Consider the following 23295-nt stretch of genomic DNA (forward strand, 5'->3'; position numbering starts at 1 on the left):
CCAAATGTTCCCTTTCAGCAAGACTAGCAGAACTGGAAGACTTCAGGCATGTACAAGGATCATCATTCAACCTCTTTACATTGTGAAAGCTATTTCCTCTGTTTCCAGTAATTATACTCTCACTTCTGTCCAATTTGCTCCAAATTTTGTTCAACACAGCGATGACTTACAAGTTTCTACACACAAAAGTCCTACAGAATAAAGAATTCCACTCAGTAACAAAGAGGAATATCCTGATTCTCAGTCTCAACTTTCCTCCCCTCTCCCCTCCATTGATTGCTCACCACCACAAACAACATCCATCCTCAGCCACTTTACAACCTAAATAATTTTGCATTGAAAAAGTCCTGTGTTCTCAAGTTCGGGCTCATCTTTGAGAAGTGAAGTTGCAAAAGAAATAGGAATGTAAATGAGAGGGTTGTTTGGGGGGGAGGAATTATTACTATAGTTTGTTCATGTAAACCCTGTCAATTATTGCAAGCAGCGTTTTAACATGTTTTAAGCTTAGAATAAATGAAGTGATATAGAACATCAAGATCCAAGGAAAGGGACCTGGAATGTTAAAGCCCTCCTATAGATGCAGATCTAAAATATATTCCTGTAATACAAGACAGAAATATTTTGAACACACACTACATTTACAGACCCCTATCTGCCTGTGTCAGGCAGTTAGTTAAACAGTTGTGAAAGAACCAACAATATTAAAATAAATTAAGTGCCTGCCCAGCATTTCCCCACCAGTCTTCCTCCTTTGCCCCATTCAATTTAACTTCAAAGCATTAGTGATGCAGTTATTCCAGCAACCCTCAAAGCACAGAGCTGGAATTCTGCAGGAGATGTTAACAAGATGGCTTTTATCAAACTTGATGCAGCTGAAATCTAAATTATTTACCCTGAAAGAGAAGGGAATAAAAGAATTTAGGGTTCTCTGATAAAATATTAAAGTATTGAATCCTCTGAATATCTATTAGTCATTCCTCTGGGGAAAAGAGTATCAAGACAAATATTTCCTTTAATAAAGAAAAGTCATATTTAGCTGAAAGAAAATATTCAACCCTGATGCAAAATGTTTGAGCAGCTTTACAAATTCAGTCCTCTATAATTATACTGAGACTGCTAAAAATTCCACTTTCATAACCACCACCATAAATAAATAAGAGTTAAAATAAATCCAGTAGATTATCATGCAAAAATGTGTCCTCCACAGCTTAATCTTGAGATAATGCTTTTCATAGCACGTCTTTCTGCCCAGATTTGCAGCTCTTGTTAGTTGCATTCTGACCACTAAGCAAAGGGTAATCAATCTTATAATTCACTTTTCTCATTAAATTCTTCATGCTGCAGCCCTGCTGAAGGCTTTACACCTCTGCTTATCTAAGGTATTTGCATATAGAATGGCCATATAGTTCTTTGAAAGCTCTCCAAGCCATACTCAGTGATGTCAAGGACAGTAATTATGCCAAAATAAAAGAAAAAAATAACCCAAACAATTAGAGATAAACTGTAAATATGAGGCAGATTGATGAATGTACATAGGGATTCAGTATGAATCTCCAGTGACACTTTTCTATTGGTCAGCCCCAATTTTGCCCCAATTTTTGAATGAAGAATTCACAGAATACTTTTCAAGAGAATCTTTGTAGTTTCCTGCTTCCACAAATACTTACAGGAAAAGTAACTCTCTAGCTCCAAGTGTTTAATGCAGTTTCTTACGTTTTGAAAGCAAGGATCATTTAGAAAGCAGTTAAAGCAAATACCAGTCCATGGCTGGGATGATCAAGGCCAACCAGTCTGATGAAACACCATCCTAAGAAGGTGGAGAGTGTTTATTAGCAGAGCTACCCAGCAGCCAGGGCACCACATGACAGCTCCACAAGACTTGTGCTTCTCCACCACACACTTCCCTCAGAGCTTCAGTACAGCTGCTGAGCTCCCGAGCACTGCCCACTGCAAAGCTGCTCTGCCTACACCCTAATCAGGAACATTCAGCACAAAACGTTCCACGTGGGCACAAAATAACACTTTGCCACTAGGTCTCCACTTTGGAAGTCAACAGTCAGAGTTGAACACTCAAAATGAATATTTCTCTTGCTGAGGGATAATTCCAAGCTTGATGACAGATGGCGATCTTCCTGCTTTTCAAGCATTGCCATAATTTAGAGGAAAGTCTGCAGAAATGTTTGCATTTCTGGTAACTTGGGAGATCACCACAAGTAAAATATTTTCATTTTTACAGAAAATATGTCATTTCAGTCCAGAAGCAAAGCTTGTAACAGATAACCTCAAAAGTGGAAAGTCTTGGGCAAGATGTTAACTGAAGTAACAGATTTTCAGAGGGGACTTTAATTCCACATCAATTAATCACCACTAGTTCCCATCCTACAGACCAACCTTCAATCTGACTACACTATTTTTAGTGTCAGATGGCTTGAGAAACAGAAGGTATCCTTGTTTGATTTTTTTCAGCTTTGGATCCCAGGTTGTCTGACTGGAAAAGATTCTCAGATGACATTAGAAAAGCCTCTGAAATAACATCACTCAAGTTTTGCATGCACAGCTATTTGCACAAGCCAATTCTACGGTTTTACAAGACAATCGGCTACATAAACATCTGGCTGCTCCATTCCCAGCAGCTGATGAGCGAAGGGGACCTTTGATCATTCAACAAAGCCAGTTCCCTCCTGGGTACAATCCAGAAACCACCACAATTCAAGGGTTCCAAGTGTTGCTGTGTCCCTGTCCTGAAGCGCTTGCTGGCGATCGCGTGCATCTCAGTGTCATCCACAGCACAACAGAGAAAATCAGAGGTTGAAGCCACAGATTTCCTGCAGAAAGAGGAACCCAAACTACCACCACTGTCTGTTGTTCAAGCCAAGGGAATGTATGCTGTAGTTATCCACACAGGGTGCCTGTGGGTTTTGACTGACGCACAATGAAAAATGTATGACAAGGGCATCTGCTAAAACACAGATTTTTAAAAAATAATTAGTTTTAAATACAGGCTAGAAATCATTTGAAAACCATGATATTACACAAGGTGCTCCTTCACTTTTATAAAGATTAAAAGAGGAACAGCTTCAACCAGCACATGAAACAGGGCTATGTGTTATGATCTATTTTCCCTGTAGCATCTGTAGAAAGCTGATTAGTTCCAACTCATGCTCAACAACATGAGCACTTCCGCTTTCATGTTTTATCACCATTACAGTCAGAAATTAAAAGACTCTGGTGGCTATCACTGATGTTCCCAACCTGGCAGAGTAAAGCCATTCCTGAAGGAGATTTGGGATTGCCTTTTCTGCTTACACAGTACAGAAATCACAAATGCACGTTGCTGTGAAGCTGCCAATATTTAATAGTGTTTAATGGTGCGGTATCTGAGTGGCAAAAGGGTGCAAGTGTCTGTCTAGAGAACAAATTAGTTCGTCAGTTTCCATCGAGTTTCCCTCTTTGTCATCATCCCTGAATGTGTGCTGGTTGGAGTTGGGGGGCTATTTATTTGCTGAAACACCATCTCAGAGATGATTCTAGGGAAGAAACAGGAGGTAATTCTGAAAGCAGAGGCAGTACCATGCCATTGTACCATAGTACCATTGATGAAATAATGTAGGCAGGACACAGGGGTAAATGTCAGTGATAACTTGGCAGAGCTACCTGTGGCAAGGCCTCCGACCTGCATAAAACATCCCAGCATGTTGCTGCCCTGTAGCAGGTTAGGCTGTAGTCAGCCTGACCGACCCCCACAGCTGCTTCCTCATTAATTCTCACACAGGACAGCTACCTTTCCATTTCTTTAGCTCTAAGTGCGCATGAACAGCAGAAGGAACGAATAATTCAAGGTTCATTTTGGCCCAGCCCATTTGGTTTGGAAGATGTTATTCAGTTCGGCACACGAAGTGCTCTGGCTTCAGCCTCTTTTCTGTTTGGCACACAATCAAGCCATATTTAGAGGAAATCAAATTAATCTATAAAAGCTGCATCTCAATATATTGTGACTTACCTCCTTTCCCTATCCCCATTCAAAGGGGGAGAGCACTGCACAGCTTTCAAAGCCATTCCCATTTAAATATCACTTTTCATCTGTACATTTTTCAACTTCCAAAACTGCGCTTGGTACAAAAAAAAGAACAGCACAAGAAGCAAGGTTGTCTTACCGTATTATATTCACTTAATAATCATAAGCAATTTCTCAGAGAAGACCTCCAGGCACAGTTTTAATGTTAAAGCAATTCTTGCTTCATTTTAACCATCCACTGATGCAGAGCTGATAGCCCAGCTCATTAAAAAGTACAGGGCACTATTTCAAGAAATGTCATAATTTATCAGGCAGAGTTAAGTCACTGCACACGGCAGCCTGGATGCACAACACCAACTGCCTCTGACACTTCCTGAATCCAGCTCTGAAGCCCCTCTGCTTTGGGCTCAGCTGCCCATGCTGCATGAAGGCACACAGCAAAGCTTCCTGCTACAGCATCATCTTTTTCAAGAGGCTTAGCAACATTTAAAAATGCATGAATCTCACTTGAGTGACAACCCATTTAACCAGCTATAAAACTCATTACAGGAAGGATGGTTGGAGAGAAGATAAATATTGCAATCATTTCTCTTTAAAATTTAGCATGGAAAGTCCCACATTAGGTTGACAAGGGAGTCCAAAACAGTGACAGAGCTCTCACTTCGTTCGTCCTGTTGGACATCGGTTGTTGGTCAGTAGATTTGTCATATCAGTGATTAGATCCAACACCTTGACTTTGCAAACTGTAACAGGCAATGCAAGGAATCATTACCTGGGATGAGGTTTAATTTAGTCCCCAGATTATCCTTTTAAGGGACTGTGTTTCTATTCTCTCAAGTACTCCAAACACACAGGAGATAATTATTGATCTTTGGACTCATGTAAGATGGTAATGTACCACCTCCCCTGCCCATCCAAAGGTGTTCTTCCAAGAAAATGAGCATTAGAAGAAAGCAGTAAATCCATCCCAAGCTCCTGTCAGGAAGGTGTGTATTATTTGGGACTATGCAACAAACTGGAAACCAAGTGGTGACTTTATCAGTAAATTCAAGTGGCTCTGTTGAGCTAGGTGGTAACGCCCAAGTGAGACACTGCAAAACCAGAGCACCTTCCTGATCTACTCTCAACTCTGCAAACATCACACTGCTCCACTTAAGGATTTGTGTTGCTTTCTGGAAGAAAACCTTCTTTTTAAACTAAAGCCCACTAAAAGAAGATTAACTGCTCTTAAAAAGTACTTAACCACCTCTTTGCTTGATATCAAGTGGCTCATACATTTCTGTCAGATGAGCACCATTGATGATAATGTATTAAATAAACACTTTTGCTTAAAATACATAAGTTTACTTATGAGTAGTTTGAGACACACAAATATCTACAGCTTATTCAGTTGAAGAATCTTCTGCTCTCAAAATGTCCATTCAGCAGCACTGCCAGATACTGTTTCACAATACTACAGGCTCACTTATTCATAAACAAATCATTAACATTCTTGACATAAATCCATAGCGTACAACAAATCCCAGCTATGATAGTGTTTTACTACATTTGCTGTCCCCATCATGAATGGGAGTTCTGTTTTCACTAAAAAAGAACATTCTCAACAAATAAAAGGCAAATTATTCTCTGCAAGAAAACCACCAGGATGAAATGCCTATGCACGGATTACAAACTAATTATCAAGTTCATACAGTAACAAACCTGGTACTTAGATAATGAAAAGAGCCACCAAAATTTATGCAAGAAATTTTCTTTCTAGAACTCGAGTAACTAAAACTCTGAAGGTAAAACACCATTACAGGCTTTTATATTGTCCTCAGCTACTCAAGAAACCTTTTATACATCCCAATTTCTCCACACATGGCCAGAAGACTCATCTGAGAAGACCCTTCAAAAGCCCTTTGGCTTTCACTCACTGCCAGAGGTTTATTTACAGCCTTGGACCAGAGGGCTCCAGCCAAGCCCAAAATGATCAAGGCCATTTTTACATACCTACACCACAATTTAAATTAGACTAAGTAAAATTAATGGAATAGCTTAATGAATTCATCAGGATCAGGCTTCTTGCTCTCTCTGAATAAACTCCACACAGATGACAGCACGGGGCAATATTTCCCAAAAAAAAACAGTCCACAGGTGAATCTTCTGCAGGTACCCCAAAACAGCTCCATCATGCAGGTAGCATCCCCCTGTGCTGAGGGGCATGGAGGGCATGGCAAGATGGGATTCCTGCTCAGAGCTGGTCCACACAAGGGGGGATGTTCCCACAGCACCTCCCAGGACAAATCACACAGCATCCAGCCATCAGCTGTGGCCAGCCATTCAGCAAAGCTCTGGATATCACAAGGTTAAACCCTCTACCCTCAATACACTAATACCTTCCTCACCATATTTAAAGAATTAAACACCTCCCTGAATGACCATATGTGAGTAATAAAAAAAAAAAAAAGAAAAAAAAGAGGGTATAAGATGGTTAAGTTCCTGTTGATGCTCTTGGCATATATGGTGATATATATGCTCACCAGGACTGGGCTTCTCCTCGGACTGATAAACACAAAGCAGACTGCCTTCTGTGCCGGCTGCCAGCTCAGCCCGGGGAATAAAAGATGTTTTCAATTCCAGAAAAGATACGTGTGCATTGAAACACTGAACACTCAGCAAGGTCTCAGTCCCTTACTCAGAGTGCACAGGCCTGTGGGCACCAGGGGCTGCTCAGAGTATGTAAAAATACACATATGGCAAAGTTTTGCAGAAATGAGACCTTTGTTATTGTAAATACATGCAAATTTTCATAGCAATTAAATTGCAGCATTTTTAGGGGCATGACTCCTCTTTTTATTATTTCCATTGGCATGGCTTTTCCATTTCAGCTTGCTTTAGTTCCACTTCTGTGATAATTTCATGGCAGTACACTATGTGTGAATATATGCAGCATGAACGGCTCACCGTTTTTAGGTGCGACTACCAAGGATTGCTCTGCAATTCAGGAGAGAAAGTTTACAGGATCTATTTATGGGTCTCACTCCGTAGCCAGCCTTTGAAAATGTTTCAAATCTCTTTTGCCAGAGACCACAGCTACCAAAAAGACACTTGGGTTGTCAAAGCTGGCTTTTGGTATCACAGAGCTCACCATCCCTAAAGTTCTTGCTTCCACCCCGATCACCTAAAGTTGTAACATATCTTTAGTATGGAAACCATCACAGCTGAAGGAGTTCAAGGGATGAATAAATTTAGGAATCTTCTCATTTGTCTCCAAGTTTTTTGAGAACCTCAATCACAGTTTTAGATGTTTTCTGCAACAGTAACAGATAAAACCTAACTCTAAAAAACAACTTAAGACGGGAAATCACATGTAATCACACATCTATAGTAAATGAGGCACTACAGAAATGCCAGACTATGGAGGAGGTCAGACTAAAATGATACATGATTTGAAAGAAGGCAAGCTCTGCCGGGAATCAGCAAGGAAACCAGACAAGTTAATCACTCCTTTGCAGTATGATACAACAGCCAAGTGACACTGAAACCTCAATGTCAAGTCACCCAAGGAAATGTCCATGCTGCAGAGCAGCCCGGGAAGTCCCTGCTTAGGAAACACGCACCACACAACCTTGCTGAGCTGCGCTGGGAAACAGCAGGACTGCAAACAACTAAGTAGTACTGGAAAACTCAGAAGATACTCATGATCTGAAATAATTTCCCTCCTCCTGAGTTACAGGTAGACCAGAGAGCTTGCAGGGCAGCTTGCTAAGAGGGAGTGATGCCAGTGAAATGTCACCTGCAGAGTGTCAAAAGCCCCTGTGCTGGCCCTTGGAGAACTGCAACAGGCAAAGGCAGGAGCCAACAGCAAAAAAACCCCTGAATTAACAAGGCTGAGCAGAAATCCTGAGGACATAAGTGCTTTCCAGCCTTGATTGCCCATTTTCTGGAAATAGCAGTACCTCCAACCCCGCCACCTTTCCTTTGCTGACCAGTAACAGCATAAAAAACACTATGCTTTGCAAACAAAGAGCTGCACAGCACCTGGTACTTCTAACAGCTCTTCACTAGCCTGGTTTAGAAGCTGAAATAAACACTACACTTTTGATTCTAAAGGCAAAAGCTGGTCATCAAAACCCATCTGTCACTGGCTGTGCTCTGAAACACATCTCATGCTAAACGCCAGCTTGCAATTGCATGAAGCACACCCCACTCACAGGGCTCTGATAGGCACACTGACCAACCACTGGTCTCCTTCCATGCACTAGTGCTGTATTTTGCCACTGATCTAGCTCCTGGAGAAGGGAAAAAAAAAAAAAAATAAGAATGCATGACCCCTGGCCCCTGATCCAGCAGCAAAGTTTTCAGTATTTTAACAGTGATTTCAAACAGGAGCAAAGCCCAGCCTGAGTCCTCAGATTATCCTTTGCAAAACCTCAGCATCAGCATTAGCAAACAAAGAGATCGAATCAGTTGGCTTGAGACAAACTGTAATTTCTGTACCTATATTTATTAACACTAGGTACACAAAACTGCAGAAAAGAAGTCCTAGAAAAACACACAGTGATGTTAACCACAATGGCAAACTGAATGTACCAATCCTTTCCTCCAGCCAGGAAACATTTTCAAGCTGTTTCTTTTAAGCTAGTCACAGGGTAGGAAATGCTTCTTAGACACAAAAATATTTTCTTTTCCAGAAGACACCATAAAACCAAGGCACAGAGCACAGTATATGTTTTGATGAGAATTAATTACTTGTTTACTGTGGTAGTTCATTACACAGCTAATCCCCACACATTGTCTAAACAACTTATTTCCTCTGGTGAGTGAGGAAAGGTCAACATAAACAAAACGGTTTGATTTTTTTTTTTTAAAGAAGAAAATGCAGAGTACTGGCAACACATCTGCAGGGCATAAAAAGCTGAACAGCAACATTAGAGAATGTCCTTTCAACACTTTCCGGTATTTTCTAAGTGCAGGTATTCCAGAATAAAATGTTACCAAATATAATGGAATTGAGATGTTCCAGTATACAAAAATATTGTTCTAAAGCAAGAGCTATTAATTCTTCAGAGCTGTGGGCTGTAGTTTATCATTAGCATCTAGAAGTGAGGGATGGTTCTAACAGTCAATTCCATTTCTCCCCAGTGACTAAATCATGTACTAGCTAAATAATTTATGAATGTCAAAGGGTGACAGTTTTCAATTAAGATAATGAGATTCTAGAGGCTCTAGCCATCTGAACCCTGTTTGTGGATTTTCTTGCCAATTAAAAAAAAAACCAAAACAAAACAACAAAACACAAAAGAAAGCAGACTGACAAACTGATTTTACTTAAACTGAATAGTAACAATTTAGCATTAATCCTATCATATATCTGCTAGCTACATACCAAGAATAAATATTTATACTAGTCACCACATGTTGTTAGACATTAACACAGGGTTAAGAAGATGTTAATTGAATCATGGACGTTGGAAACTGACATCATTTTGCTCCCCTTGTAACTCTTCGGCTCCTCAGGCAAGGAGCCTTTGTCCATACTGCATCTCAGCAAATGGACACACAGCATCCGAGGCCTGGCTGCTCTAACAGAAGAGGGCAAAACCAAGGGAGAAAAATCAAGAAACTGCTCACTTGCACAGCAGGAGTGGGCAGCCCCCCCAATATCCAAAGTGCCCTGCTGATCCTGGATTAAATGGGGACACATCCCTCCAGTAGCAAACACTGCCTGGGTGCAGAGATATATACTCCAGACCTTTGTAAATATGACCCCTGTAAGTGACCAACCTACTCATTAGACCCTTTACTGTTAACTTCCATGGAGTATCTATGATATAAGTGCTGGTAGCAACAACTATTATCCTTTTTAGCCATCTCACACCCAGTGTCCAAAGTAATTCTTTATATTGACTCACTCGTTTTCAGAAAAACAAAAAAAAAAAAAAAACAACCAAAAGAAACCATAAAGAACAACAGCTACAAGCTTCTCAGGGTAAAACTTCAAACTCCCACAGAAGTTCAATAAAGTCAACTCAGAAAAGTAACACCGCATTAGACTTGTTGGTTCAGACGTTACTAAGCACTGGCCAGACTCCATGCTTTCTCTTTTTATTTTACTTACAATTAGCTGGCAAGAGATGACGATTAGCTAGAAAAACCACATTCCCTTTTGACCTCCAGGTGTACAAAGCAAAGCAGCATTAAGTGCTTCCTAAAGCAAACCCTGGATCTTTAGGCAGTGTGTAGTTAGGCTTCAAGCAGCTGCAGCAGCAAGTCCCCACACAGCGTTTAAAGCACAAGCTCTCACTACAGAGCTCGTTAGCTCCTGGTCAGATCTATCACAGCAGGCACTGAGTGTCATGGCAGTCTCGGGCACCTGCCTCCAGACTTCTCCAAAGCCTTGTTCCAAGGCTGGACCTGTACAAACTACTGCATACATGAGAACTTATAGGGCAAGATCACAGCATATTTCTATAGAATGGTGTGCACTGCCAGCTCAATTCCCTGTTCCACTGGAGATCTGGACTTTACCATCTCTGTTCCCAGTTCATACCCATACTCAGGAAGAATCAGAAGGGACAAAGACTGCAACAACAATGCCAAATATGAATCACCCAGGCAAAGCAAGCGTTGCTACTCTGCTGCAGGCAGCTCTGTTCACCAGGGAATGTCACCATACAGGACACAGGATTCAGTCACCTTGGCATTGCTGGCACTGAAACCATCTTCTTCCCAGTGGAAAAACTGATTACATTTAGGAGGTGACAATATGCTTGAAAGTCATTCCTCCCCACTTCCAATAGATGGACAAATTGTGCTGTGTCAGTTTGCTCCTGTTACAAAATAGTCCCCACTTCCCCTGGAGAGCTCCCAACAGCTCTGTTCCCTCCCTGCCCAGTCCATCCCACTGGCATTGCAAAGGGAGCCCTTACCTGCTCCTTCCGCCAGAGAGTTCCAATTCAAGGGCTTTAATAAAACTCTATCTTATACAGCTGCTGCCTGATGAGACCTAATAACTGCAATACTACAAAGACTAACTTTTCTGGAAACTGCACTGCACAGCCAAAAACACTGCACAGAGGGCTCTGCAGCACAGCTGGAATCGTTAGCAGCAACTAACATTGCTATCTAGAACTCCTCAAACTTCCATTAATTTACAACCAGCATAGGAAGTCATATAAGGCGCTGGCAAGGCAGCGTAAGGTCATTTTAAAGTAAACACCAAGTTACAGAGCTCAGTGGAGACCAGATTTAAAAACCTCCCAGAAAAGTGTTTAAAAATTAAGAAAAAAAAAAAAATTAAAAATCGACAGATAGATTTTTGGGAAATGAGGAAGAATATGACAGCGTATGTATGGATTTGAGATTAGCAACTTGCTGGAAACAATGTTTTCTTTTCATAGGATGAGACAGACTGCTCTTTAAACTTGAGTTTTGTAATGATGGCTGCTGGATAAGAAATATTTGCTTGTTCCTGAGAAGCGCTGAAAAAAAATAACAAGCAAAGTGGGCATTTCTCACCCTTTGAAGAAACAAATACATGACGTTTTCACAAGAAAATGTGAAAATAAGAAAATCTCAGAAACAAACTGGATCTACAAATAAGAAATACAGGTTTTGGCTGAAAACAGAAAATATTTTGTGAGTCTCTGAAGGTGTGTCATGCTCCTGGCTGTGCTGGGCAATAGCTGCAGCCACCATGGAGCACCAGGGCTGGTGATGCTCTGATCCCACTGTCAGGCAGCTGCCACAGCCCTGCTCCCACCCTTCTGCAAAGGACCCACAATCCCTTTTTCCCCCCACAGAGAGGAGGAACTGGGTGACTCCAAGGCTTATTAACACTTCCATAAGTATTCTCTAAAGTGTTTTTTGCCCCAACCCCAAGCGAGCGGGCGGTGCGGTGCGCTCACTGCGTGACAGACGTTCCTCTGGCGGACACAGAGCAGCCCCTTATCCAAACAGCATTAGGGCCTGGTCCAGGATGACCTCAACAGCACACACTTTCCAAAAAGAGTCATACAGAAACATTTAATTCAGCTCTCTTAGACATTAAATCTTGTCTCATATAGCTACTCTTAAAAAAAAAAAAAAAAGAAAAAAAAAATCAAGTAAAATTTGGACCTTAAAAAAAAACACATGGGTTTCTTCTCTTCTTTTTTTATAAAAAAAGAAACATAGGGTAACTCCACTGGCATTAGTATTGGGACTCTGATTTACACCAACATTCTCTAAATCCAAATTTGGACCAAAACCCACATGCAGACGGGGCAAAGTTTATCCCCAAGTGAACAAAATAACATCTCTCATAGACATTAATGGCTTCTGAAACTCTCTAGCTTGGTATGACATTAGTGATTTAAATGCCAAATCACATTCACTGTGTTTATCTTGGGAAGCTCCACATCCATGTAAGAACACCCTCAGACCATAACAGAGGAATGAAAGGTCAGGCTGTTACTTTCAGAACCAGTGCAGCAAATTTAAGATATGGGCATTTCCCTGGTCAGTGCCACCCACTGCATCTGGCTATTTTTCAAATATCACATAAGCAGCACGAATAATTTCTGATACAGAGAAATAAAATACCCAACTTTAAAAAAGCAGCATTAATACACCCTGAAAGTAATTTAAACCAACCAGAAGTGAGTGATTTCAGTGCAAGATTTCTGCAGATGTGGATCCCAGGCCATGCCAGGCTGCTCATGGACCTCTCAAGTCCCCAGCTGATAACCTGCTCCTCCTACACTCAGATGCTCTACATCACTACATAGCACTTAACTTCATCCAAAGCCTCCTTAGATTCTGTCTTTCTGACAAACACACGTAGATACCTTAATCTATACAGATTTCAGCTGGACCCTGCTCTGCCCTGCTGGAGCGCAGTCCCAGGCTCAGAAAACCTCTCAAGCTTGTCTAGTTACAGGGGTGAAAACTCTAAGCTGCAGCTCTGAATGTCTCTTTCCAGTAGAAGATCATCCATGACTCATTTCAGCTCACACTCGCAGCTCAGCTTCTCTTCAAATGTGACTTTTCCTTAGGGGCGATGAGCTCCACCACTTCTGTAGCCTGAAACTTGTCAGCATTTTAAATGTGAGAAGGACTTAAATGGAGAACGGCTTCAGGAAAAGAATTATTAAGCACTAACTAGAATTTATTACTAGAATAAGTGAATATTTTTCACTGTCTTGAAGTGCCAGAGCTTTTCACTACCCTTGATTACAAAAGGAAGTCATCTCATTCATTTAGAGATTGGTTTCAGGCTGGCCACAATGCCCAGATAGGCTTCCCTGTGCCTTGGCAGACCCTGCAGGAAGACTGGTATTTCTGACAGAGCTATTTCCTATACCAGGCAGCCCCACTTCCCACTGGACACCCCCCACAGAAATTATGTGAACTACATGTGTGATGGCCATTGAGGAAAACAAAATCCCAAGTCTTCACAGCGGATTAAATTCTGAAAACTCCTGTTCCCAAACCAGAAGTTGCAGGACTGTGAAGGGCAGGTGCAAGGAGTCACAAATTACCTCAAAAGCTACAAGGAAAAAAAAAAAAAGACTATTGCAACACACATCTGTGGGAAAAGGCAACAGCAGAACCCACCTGGGCTTCTGTAACCTTTCAAATTGTTCAACTCCTTCCATAGCAACTCTGTATTTTAGAGGTACAAGATTAAAACATTGCCCTTTGAAAATGTTACATGTCTCAGCACCAAGCTTCAGACTCTTTCATGATAAAAGAGCCTCTAAACACCAGATCAAAACAAAAGTCAGTCACAAACAAATGCTTCCTAGCATTCTTTATAAACCACAGAAAAGTTACATTGCCATCTCAAATGGCAAGATAAAAGTTAATGGATTCAAAGGCCTATCCCTACACACCGAGATAAGGCTGCATGCTTAAATCTCAGTGAATTAACACTATCAAAGTGAACTGTCCAATCTCATAGAAAGTAACATCCCTTCTGCAGCCTTCAGCACTGATGCTCCATCAACAAGCATGTGACAGACAGGGTTCCACCTCCCCCATCATCCCAACAGGCAGCACTGCTGATGGCAGCGCAGCCTGAAGGGAAGGCCACAAATCCACAGTTCCCAGCTCAGCAAGGGTGAACCTAAACCCAGCTCAAGGCCTGACCAGTCCCTATGCTTTGTCTTTGGCTGGAGCATCTTGGAGCTTTGGGTACCTTAGAAATCAGATGGGTTTTTTCTTTGTTACCTACCAGAAAAACCAAGCACCCAGCACTCTTCAGCAGCACTGAACATCCCTCCAGCAGTTTGTTCTAGCAGGAGACACCAAAGCTGTCTTTACTATCAGGATTTTCTCAAACACACAGTACCAAGCTCAATAGGCCCTTTCAGCCACACTATAAAGAGGGCCGACATAAAATTTTCAAAATATCCTTCCTTCTAATTCTAAATCCAAACAACAGAGCACAGCTGTGAAAACTGAAGCCTGTACAGATCTGCAGTGTACAGGCTCCTTCTTAAAAGCACTGGGACAGGATTCAAGCTTCTACATTTTCTGATTCAAATTTATAGTCAGGCACAGAAAATTCCCATGGACTAGGGAAAAAAGAAAAATGCTTAAGCTGACAATTTTCTGAAAGATGAAAAAAATTCACTGCTGTCTTCTGCTGACACACTGTGCAGCGAGCTGGGACAGAGGTCCACACTATGCCCTGACAACCAGGCAGCTCAGGGAGCTGCCAACTGGTGTTTGCTTAAGCTCCAAAAGGTACTTTTCTGGTCAAAAACCAGAAAAAATATAATAAATGTCATATGGAAAAGCTAAAATTGGGAAAAAGGTTCAGTTAAATAAATAACCTCAAATGAGGGGAAAAAGGATTAAAACTCTGTTTTTGAAGTCTGATGTATTTTTTTTTCTAACAATTTTGCTGCTTGTCTTTTGACTCTAGCTCAGAGCCAAAGCCAGAACAACCAGTACACCATAACACAATTCCCAGTGCTCCTCTCCCTAGAAGAAGGGAATAGTAGAAAACCAAGGACAAAATTCCTTAACATGACACTAGAAACCAAGTTCAGCATACTAATTTGGATGGAACAGTTTTGATGAATAATAACAGATATTTCTCCTGATACAATTCCTCTTATCCTGCCTCCCAGCCAGCAGAATTACTCAGGAAGCTCCATAGCAGAGAATTGTTCATTTTAAATGAGACCGTACAAACCCTCTGGATCTCCTGTAACAGTCCAATGGATGGGTTTCCTGCTCTGCTCTTGAGTCACCAGGCTCAAGGCTGGTACTGACCCCAATGAAGCTTGGATAAGATCCTACTGCAGGATCTTCAGAGCAGCTACTTCACCAGTGGGGACCAGACTGAACATCAGTTCTCCTCTCTTGACCCTCCACCTCACTCACCAGTGGGTGAGTTTTCACAAGAGCACAGTCCACCAGGTAAAACTCTCTGGAAAAGACTGGCCCTGAACAAAGCTGAATACAGCCAGCTGAAGACTTGTAAACTTACTCCAGAGTCATTCTGCAAGCTTCACATGAGATGTAAGGAACAACCATCTCTCAAACCCAGAGGAAGCTTGGAATGGGAAGAAAGAGGTGGCCACAAATCTGAGCTTCAGGACACTTAATTACTTTTCTATCTCCTCTCAATGTTCTTGGCAGCTCCCATCAAATATATCTTGAAAAATTATTTTATGTGACCAGACATTTGAAAATTGTCTGGCATAACACAGACCCAAGGCCACAAAGGCTGATGGTGCAAGGACTCTGCCCCAGTGCTATCCCAAACCCAGCAGCACTGAGCTAGCAGCACAGCTCTCTCAGCAAAACTCATAAGAAGCAACTCAGGTTAGAAGTATTCCTGCTCACATTGCCTGGAAGCAAAACCAGCCATTAATCTGTGAAAGGGACATTTATTTAAATGGTCCCAATGAAAACACTTACAGAGGTTTTTCAAAGACCAGCACTCCAGAAGTCATCACCAAACTGCCAAGGTGTCAGCACAACAAGACAAACTTAGTCTCTCTGAAGCTATGTGTAATTTCATTGAAGCAACATCATTAAAAGAATATTAAATACTGGCAATACACAACTTTTTATTTTTCCTTCAGATTCTGTGCAAATATTTATATTTGCCACTCCATATTTTCAGTATTTCAGCAGGAAAAACAAATCATGAAATATTAGGTTTTCTCAGGACACTTCACCCACATTTAACATCATTGGTCAAAGAGTTCTGATACACATAATCAGAAACAGCTCAGAAGACTTAACACTGTCACCTGTAACTTTCCCAGCTATTATATGAAGTGCAAATAAGTTCAATTACTATACATGAAAGCACTATGAGGGGAAAAAATATTTTAAGGACTAAACATTGTTTAAAGGGACTTTTCAGCTACACATTTACTTGTCTCTTGGTAATCAGATTCTCCCCTTGCCTGCACAGAGCCATATCAAAAAAGTAGTGCTGTAAGGGTGAGGACACAGCCCAACAACTCAGCACCAACACAAGGCGTGTCTGCTAAGAACACAGCTGTGCCTGGAAGGAAACAGTAACATCTGGGCACATCACTGCTGACTGTCCTGTCCTGCTGGATGACACCAGGGACACACAGAATCTGAAACAGGCACTTAAAATTCTGAACGACTTACACTGAATGCTTCAGTTTGCCTTTCTTCAAGGAAATCACTGCTTAATTTTTTTTTCTTGGTCATCAAAAAGGCTGGCAGTTTCATTAACAGAAACTAGTAGTATACTATAAATGAACTCTGAAGATGATTTCTCAGGGGGCTTTCCACAAGGCACTCACTGATTTTGATTTTCTTTTGGTCATAGAATGCTTCCCAAACTTAACATTTTTCTGGAGCCATTCATTTTCTACAAAGAATAAATAATGTAGAAAAAAAAGGAACTGCCTGAGCTAAGTGGTGCCAGATGAGCCTCCTGGAATCACAAGGCTTTGTTTTAAAGATTCCTGACTGCTGTAAAGTCATAGCAGCAAGCGAGTGCAAAAATTCTAATGCCTTGAAAGATATCCTGAAGCTACATAGTGCCAAAACACCGGGCTGTAAGACTTCAGACGTTTGCAGCCACATGACTCAGGCTTAAATTTCAAATACTTTTCATTTTTTCCTTCTGACATAATATTTAATGAAACCAGAGTTCAGTAGTAGTATCAGTCCTGCTGTACATGTCTTGCAGAAGCTTCTGCCTAGACAGCTGTTTGTGTGCTTACAACTTGCTTGTGTTTGGTTTAGAGAGGTTTTCCATATGCTTTAAAAATTGGGAAACTATTGTTTCAACTGACTGCATGCTGTATTTTTAACACACATATGCATGTGAACACTGAAAAGGATTAAAAACTCATTTTGAAAGCACCAATAGCACCTAAAACTATATTACATCTGAACACATGCAAACATTTGTCACCAAACCACAGTGGCTGTGATCATCTCAAAGCCATCACACATGTGTAAGTCTACCCAGAGCTGACTTTCCTTTAGTGAAAGATGTTTCCAATGCTTCTGATATGGGAAAGGCATTTGATGAACATAGTAGTAGTAGTGGATGCTTTTAATATACATGAATTTAGCAACAGAGTCTACAATCACAAAATTTAAAAGTATAAAAGTAGATTGAAGATGCAAGGCTACAGGTACATTAACAAATTGCTGTAAAACAGCACATGTGCTTATGAAGCCTTGGAAAACAGTTCTCACAGCCCAGCGCGAAGGTGAGCACCAACACCCCAATACTGCTGCTTTCATTTTTTTCACTTCCATTCACAGCTACACTGTTTTACTGCTGTATCATAATGATGTGGAAGTACATTACACCAGCAACTCAAAGATTGGGAAAGCCATCTCACACAATTTATTTCTCATGGACTTCAGAGGAGCTGCACAAGTTACATGATGGCAGAATTAAGCCCTGGGGTTCAGGAAGTCAAACTTCCCCCAGTAAAGGACTTGAAGCTTCCGGCCCCTCATCACCCACTTCACTTAATCTCATCTTGTCCACCCACAGCTCTCCTGCACAGTATTTCACAGCACATTAGGAGAGATGTGGAACTTTGCTTTATGAAATAAATAAATTCTAACAGTGTGAAAATACACTACAGCCATCCATGACTAAATCCTTGCCCAAAAATGGACTTAAACTGTGGGTTTCAATAAGAATATTGAACTTCCAGAAGTTCAATTCCAGAAGCAGAGAATCACTAAAGTCCTGCTGTGAGCACTTGGCTATCTGCATGCCCATATGAAGCCAAGCAGTGTCCAGCCAAAAGCTCCATGACACAGCACCCGTCTGTTCCCCTCTGCCTGGCCCCCACTCACGTGAGCCCACCCCCTGTAACACCCACAGAAGCAGAGTGAGACCTTCTCCAAAAAGGGGGTTCATGAGCATGGCTCAGGGACACCCAGCAACACAGCCCAAGGCTGGGCAGCACCAGCACTGCTGCGCTGCTGCTCTGGGGAAAAGCTGTTTGAACGTGGTGATCCCCATTACCCACATGTGTCAAAGAGAAGCAGGGAAACTTATAAACAGGGCTTATAAACAGCACAACCTCGGAAACTATGCACCCACTGGGATTTATTACCTAGAAACAATGTCTGGCATCAAGCTTCCAGGAAAATTGAGGTTACAAAGGAAATAGCAGTCACCTCTCAGGCTGTGAGAACACCTTGCTTGTTTTCAAACAACACTTCAGAGTCCTCACAGGAGCATCACTGAAACCATCAGCTCCAAAATCCCAGCTGTGCTGCCAAGGGCTGCTGAACCAGGCACAGAGGGTACATTTGGGAATAGTTTTAAAGAAAGATTTCATAGTATTTTCAGCATCATTTCAACAAGTTCCACAGCCACAAACATCAAGCCACAAATCAGTGCCCACTGCTCATAATCATTGATAAAGTCTGCTACAAACACAATGTAAATCAGATCAGGAAGATACAGTGAGCTCCTGACTGGAGTCTCCACATTCCCAGCAGGGGGAATGACCTTTAAATACCTGAAGAAACCTTGGTTGCTGCACCAGAGCAGAGTGGGAGGTACACACATGTTCCATATGCTCACCTGCACTTTACTGAACACAAGCCAGGAATGACACCACAGAAATTAAAAGCAAAAAGAGTCTCCCAGAAAGACACAGATCCAGATCATCTCTCTTACATTAAGCGTGAACAATGCTAATCCTGTATTACCTGCAAAATCATGATCTTCTTACCATATCAGAGACTTGCTGATCCCTGTGGTATATTCCTGCAACATCCCAGAAGTATGACTTCACATGTAACTGCCTGTCCCACTAACTTTGGAGAAAACAGATGAAACGTCAATGTTGCTATAGGTGAAAGAATCATAAAAATTGAAAGGAAAAGAACAGCAGAAGAAAAAGCAGGCTTCGCTGTACTATACTTTCAAGAATAAACCTCAATATCTAATTTTTTCTAGCTTATTCTTCTAATCCATTTAATTAAATTCTACATATCTTCCAGAAAAAGAGAAGCTTCTTCATTAAACGGCAGCATAACAGGAAAAGCTTCCATCAGAAGGAAGTAGAGAACAGGCTGACAAAAACAAAAAAAACAAAAAACAAACCAACAAACCCAAATCAAAAACCAAGCAATCACATCTTATTCCAGCAAATCCAGAAACCAAGGCTCTGGGAAGGGGGACACATTTTAGCAGCAGATGAAGCTTTCAGCAGCAAATGGCCACAACAGCAGTGGGGATAAGTCCAGTTCATGCCCCAGCTCACTGCGTTCTGTAACCCAGCTGCTGATGACACTTCGTTCCTATTGCGTATGCGTGAGCTTTGCTGCTGACCTCACTACTGGAATTATACCCATCCAGTCAATGCCAAAAAACTTCAGCACAAATTATGAAACTTGACAGGACTGAGCACATTCGGAACAGTTGTAGATTTTGCACGAATGGCAAAAGACCAGGAATGTGCAGCCCTGTCATCCATTGTGTGGGACTGGAAAAGGAGGCCCATGAGCAATAGAGGACCAGTTTGTCAGAACATGACAGGAGCCTTCACACTGTGACGGCCACTGCCATTTATGTTAAACATACACAGCTTGCCTTACTGCTGAGGGCAGGACTGACCCATACCAACAGGCATTCACTTCCAAAGGCAGTTCATACTTTCCCTTACTGAACCAGGCCAAAAGAAATATTCTGAGAGATGAAAATATTTTCTTTGCCATTTTACTTAGTACAGAGCTACACCACGGACTAACAACAGACCTGCACTTCCCCACAGCTGGGTATTGACACAAGATACATCTGGGTCAAAACTAAGCCACATACCATGCACACATTAGAACATCAAGAAAGCCAATGCTTTCTTGCACTTCCTACACCCATACATCAGCCTGATGTAAAAGACAGGGCTGTATCTGCCATTATACATCCCATAAATATCCTACAGTAGTGACTTGGCATAACTGTAATCCCAGAGCACATTAATAGAGACCATAAGACGTCATCTACTCTACCCAGTGACCACATACCACCCTGTTACAACCAAAATCCCACACCCAGAGCTGCACAATACTTGCTTGTCAACCAGGGAGAGAGCTTGTGGGGACAAGCAGAGGGCCCCCCTTCAACAACTCCACTGCATCAACATTTGTTTCACAGCAATTATGTGCCAGGAGGGAGGGAGCCTCAGACAAAGAGAACAACACGGGACACCTGAAACTAAATTAAAATGTTGAGGGGGTGGAAGAAGGGAAAAAAGATGCATTTATACTTTGCACAAGCTCTCCTCAGGAGGCCAGGCAGTGCTGCCAGCAGTTCTAGCCAGGCTGATGATTCACAACATGTCAAAGGGAGATCAGTCTACTTGAAAGAACCAGGCTTCAAGGATTTTTTGGAGGAAAAAAAATTCAGAGGGGTTGGGGTTATTAGATAGCCTATTGCCCATGTAACTCTAGCTCACATGTATATGGATTAGGATTAAGCTTTCAATTACAGGACCTCACCCTAGTTACCCCAGCATCCTTCACATCAGTGCATTCATTTTGTCCACAATATACTACATTGTTATTTAGCCCCTTGTGTGAAAGCAAAGTTATTATGGGCTTCCTGTGACTTTTCCAAGGCTTTCTCCCCATTTCAGGAGCTGGCATAAATCCAAAGCATCCTTTAATTCTGCAATTTTGAGCTTCCCTGATTTCTTTATTTTTTACAGCACCTACAGTTATTCCTGTACTTCCCCAGAAACTCTTGTTGACAAAAGATGTATTTACAGGCACTCGGCATTTTGATTAGGTCAGAATGCCTGGAGACTCCAGCCAGAGGCAAACAAAGTGGATTTGCACAAAGTTAGTGGCCACTGCTGAGAACTTTGGTGCTTGTGGCTCCCTTTCAAGAACAGGGAGGAACACAGCTTCAGGCTTGGGTTCTGGTGCAACAGGTAAGAAAAAGGCTCAGTGATCAGTTATCCCCCCTCCAGAGAGCCCTGGTTCCCCACAGGACACAGCCATTCCCACCTGCTCCCTAATGCCATACCCCTAACAGTGCACAGGATACAGCTACACAAGGCTAAACAAGGTTACACTCACAAGCTTATTCTGCAAAACACAAGCATTTGGTTCTCTTTAGCCTTGCACACTCTTGCAGCCAGTATCAGATATTTGTCATAATAGTTCCTTGTTATTTTAACACCTCCCTAATTCCACAAAGGGGACATAAAGCCGTTCTCTACAATCCAGACCAGCACATCTCTACTGACCTCGGCTTTCCCTTTCTCCTTCCCTTACCTTCTCCTTTGTCACCAGCCCATGGGCACAGCCTCATCTGAGGTCTGTCCCCTGCATCAGCATCTCCACCAGGGAACAACCCCTGACTCCACAGAGCCCAGGACCATTAACTCCTTCACTCAGGGCATCCTGCCACTTGCGTTTAGCAGAGGTTTCTGACTAACACAGGGAAAGAAATAACTAGTAATACGCTCACATAGTTTTACCCCAGAATCCATCAACTGTGTATGTGGTGCGTCATTCCTATCCACCAAAAATCAAGCTTTTTATTGTAGAGAAAAGTACAGCTTTTTCAGACCAGGAATTATTCCCGTTACTGGCTAGTGAAGATTAAAGCTCATGGATCTCTCAGCTTGGCTCTACTATCAACTCAAATCAAACTGCTGAATTTTCTGCTTGGCGACATCAAAGCAAATCCTCCATTTGAATTGCAAAAGTAGTAATAACCTTTTCTTGTCATCTGCTGTGCCCATAGATCTTTATTTAAAATGTCCAACTCTCTCTCACTCGACACTTGCTCTGTAAAACTACACGAAACAGACGCAGTCGAACTACAAAGTGAGTTTTATTTCATCTCGTTCTCTGCCTGTGTCGGATTTCCCCGGACCATGCAACACGCACACCAGGCACACGAACAACGGCAGAGCCGGCACCGCACACCCGACCGCCGCCGGAGGGTGCGGCAAGGGGGTACCCGGTGACCCTGACACATCCCGACCTCTGGGCGTGGGGGTGACAAAGGACTCCCACGGGATTCCGCATCCCCCACGCGCCGCTCCGAGGGTGGATGGCCGCGGGTCAGGCAGGGCCGGCCCGGGGGTTCCCCTCACCCGAGGGGCGGCGGAGAAGCCCCCGCGTGGTGCGACCCCCGCCCCGCCCGCGGCCGGCACCCAGCCCCGCCGGGAGCGCCGGAGCCGCCCGGGCAGCGGCCCCCGCACCGTTGTGTGCGTGTCCCAAGTCCCCGCACACCCAGCCTCCGCGCCGGCGGGGGGAGAAGTTGCCACAAACTCCCGGTTCCGGGGATGATGCTCCGCCGGTCCCGCCGCCACCCCAGAGCCGCGCGGCCCCGCCGCCCCCTCAGGTTCGGACCTCGGCCGGCCCCCCCTACCTGCAGCCGCTCCGTGGCCGGCTGCCACATGGTGCCGCGGCGGCGGGAGGCGCTGCCGAGCGGGGCCGCGCGCGGCTCTCTGCGGGCGCGCGCCCCGCCCCGCCCCGCCCCGTCCCGCCCACGCGTGGGGGCCACGCGCGGACCCGCCCGGCAGCGCCGGTCCTCGGCCACGGAATTCCCCGGGCTGGGCATCCAACCCCCGGGCACGGCATCCTTCCCACCTGGGCACGGCATCCTTCCCACCTGGGCACGGCATCCTTCCCACCTGGGCACGGCATCCATCCCACCTGGGCACGGCATCCATCCCCCGCGCTCGGCATCCTTCCCACCTGGGCACGGCATCCATCTCCCCCCGAGCACGGCAAACATCCCACCTGGACACCTGTGGAGACCGGGACAGCGCCTCCCCGCAGTTTGCTGCCGCAGCCCGGCATGT

General features: G+C 43.2%; 1 protein-coding gene across 3 annotated transcripts in view; it reads right to left on the reverse strand.

The window, feature by feature from the left end:
• Nucleotides 1-22962, reverse strand: part of PID1 (phosphotyrosine interaction domain containing 1) — an 84540-nt gene extending 61578 nt beyond the window's left edge. For 2 of the 3 annotated variants that reach the window (XM_086844902.1, XM_086844901.1), the window contains exon 1: nt 22860-22962. In XM_086844902.1, the coding sequence (XP_086701028.1) occupies nt 22860-22889 (30 nt within the window). In that variant the 5' untranslated portion in view covers nt 22890-22962. Of the gene's footprint in view, nt 1-19203; nt 19289-19585; nt 19748-22859 lie in introns of those variants that run through there. The other variant, XM_023933187.2, reaches the window with a different exon arrangement.
• Nucleotides 22963-23295: the final 333 nt, after the last annotated feature.

Source organism: Cyanistes caeruleus, chromosome 10 (genome assembly GCF_971803275.1).
Source record: "Cyanistes caeruleus chromosome 10, bCyaCae1.hap1.1, whole genome shotgun sequence".
In the NCBI taxonomy this organism is placed as follows: domain Eukaryota; kingdom Metazoa; phylum Chordata; class Aves; order Passeriformes; family Paridae; genus Cyanistes; species Cyanistes caeruleus.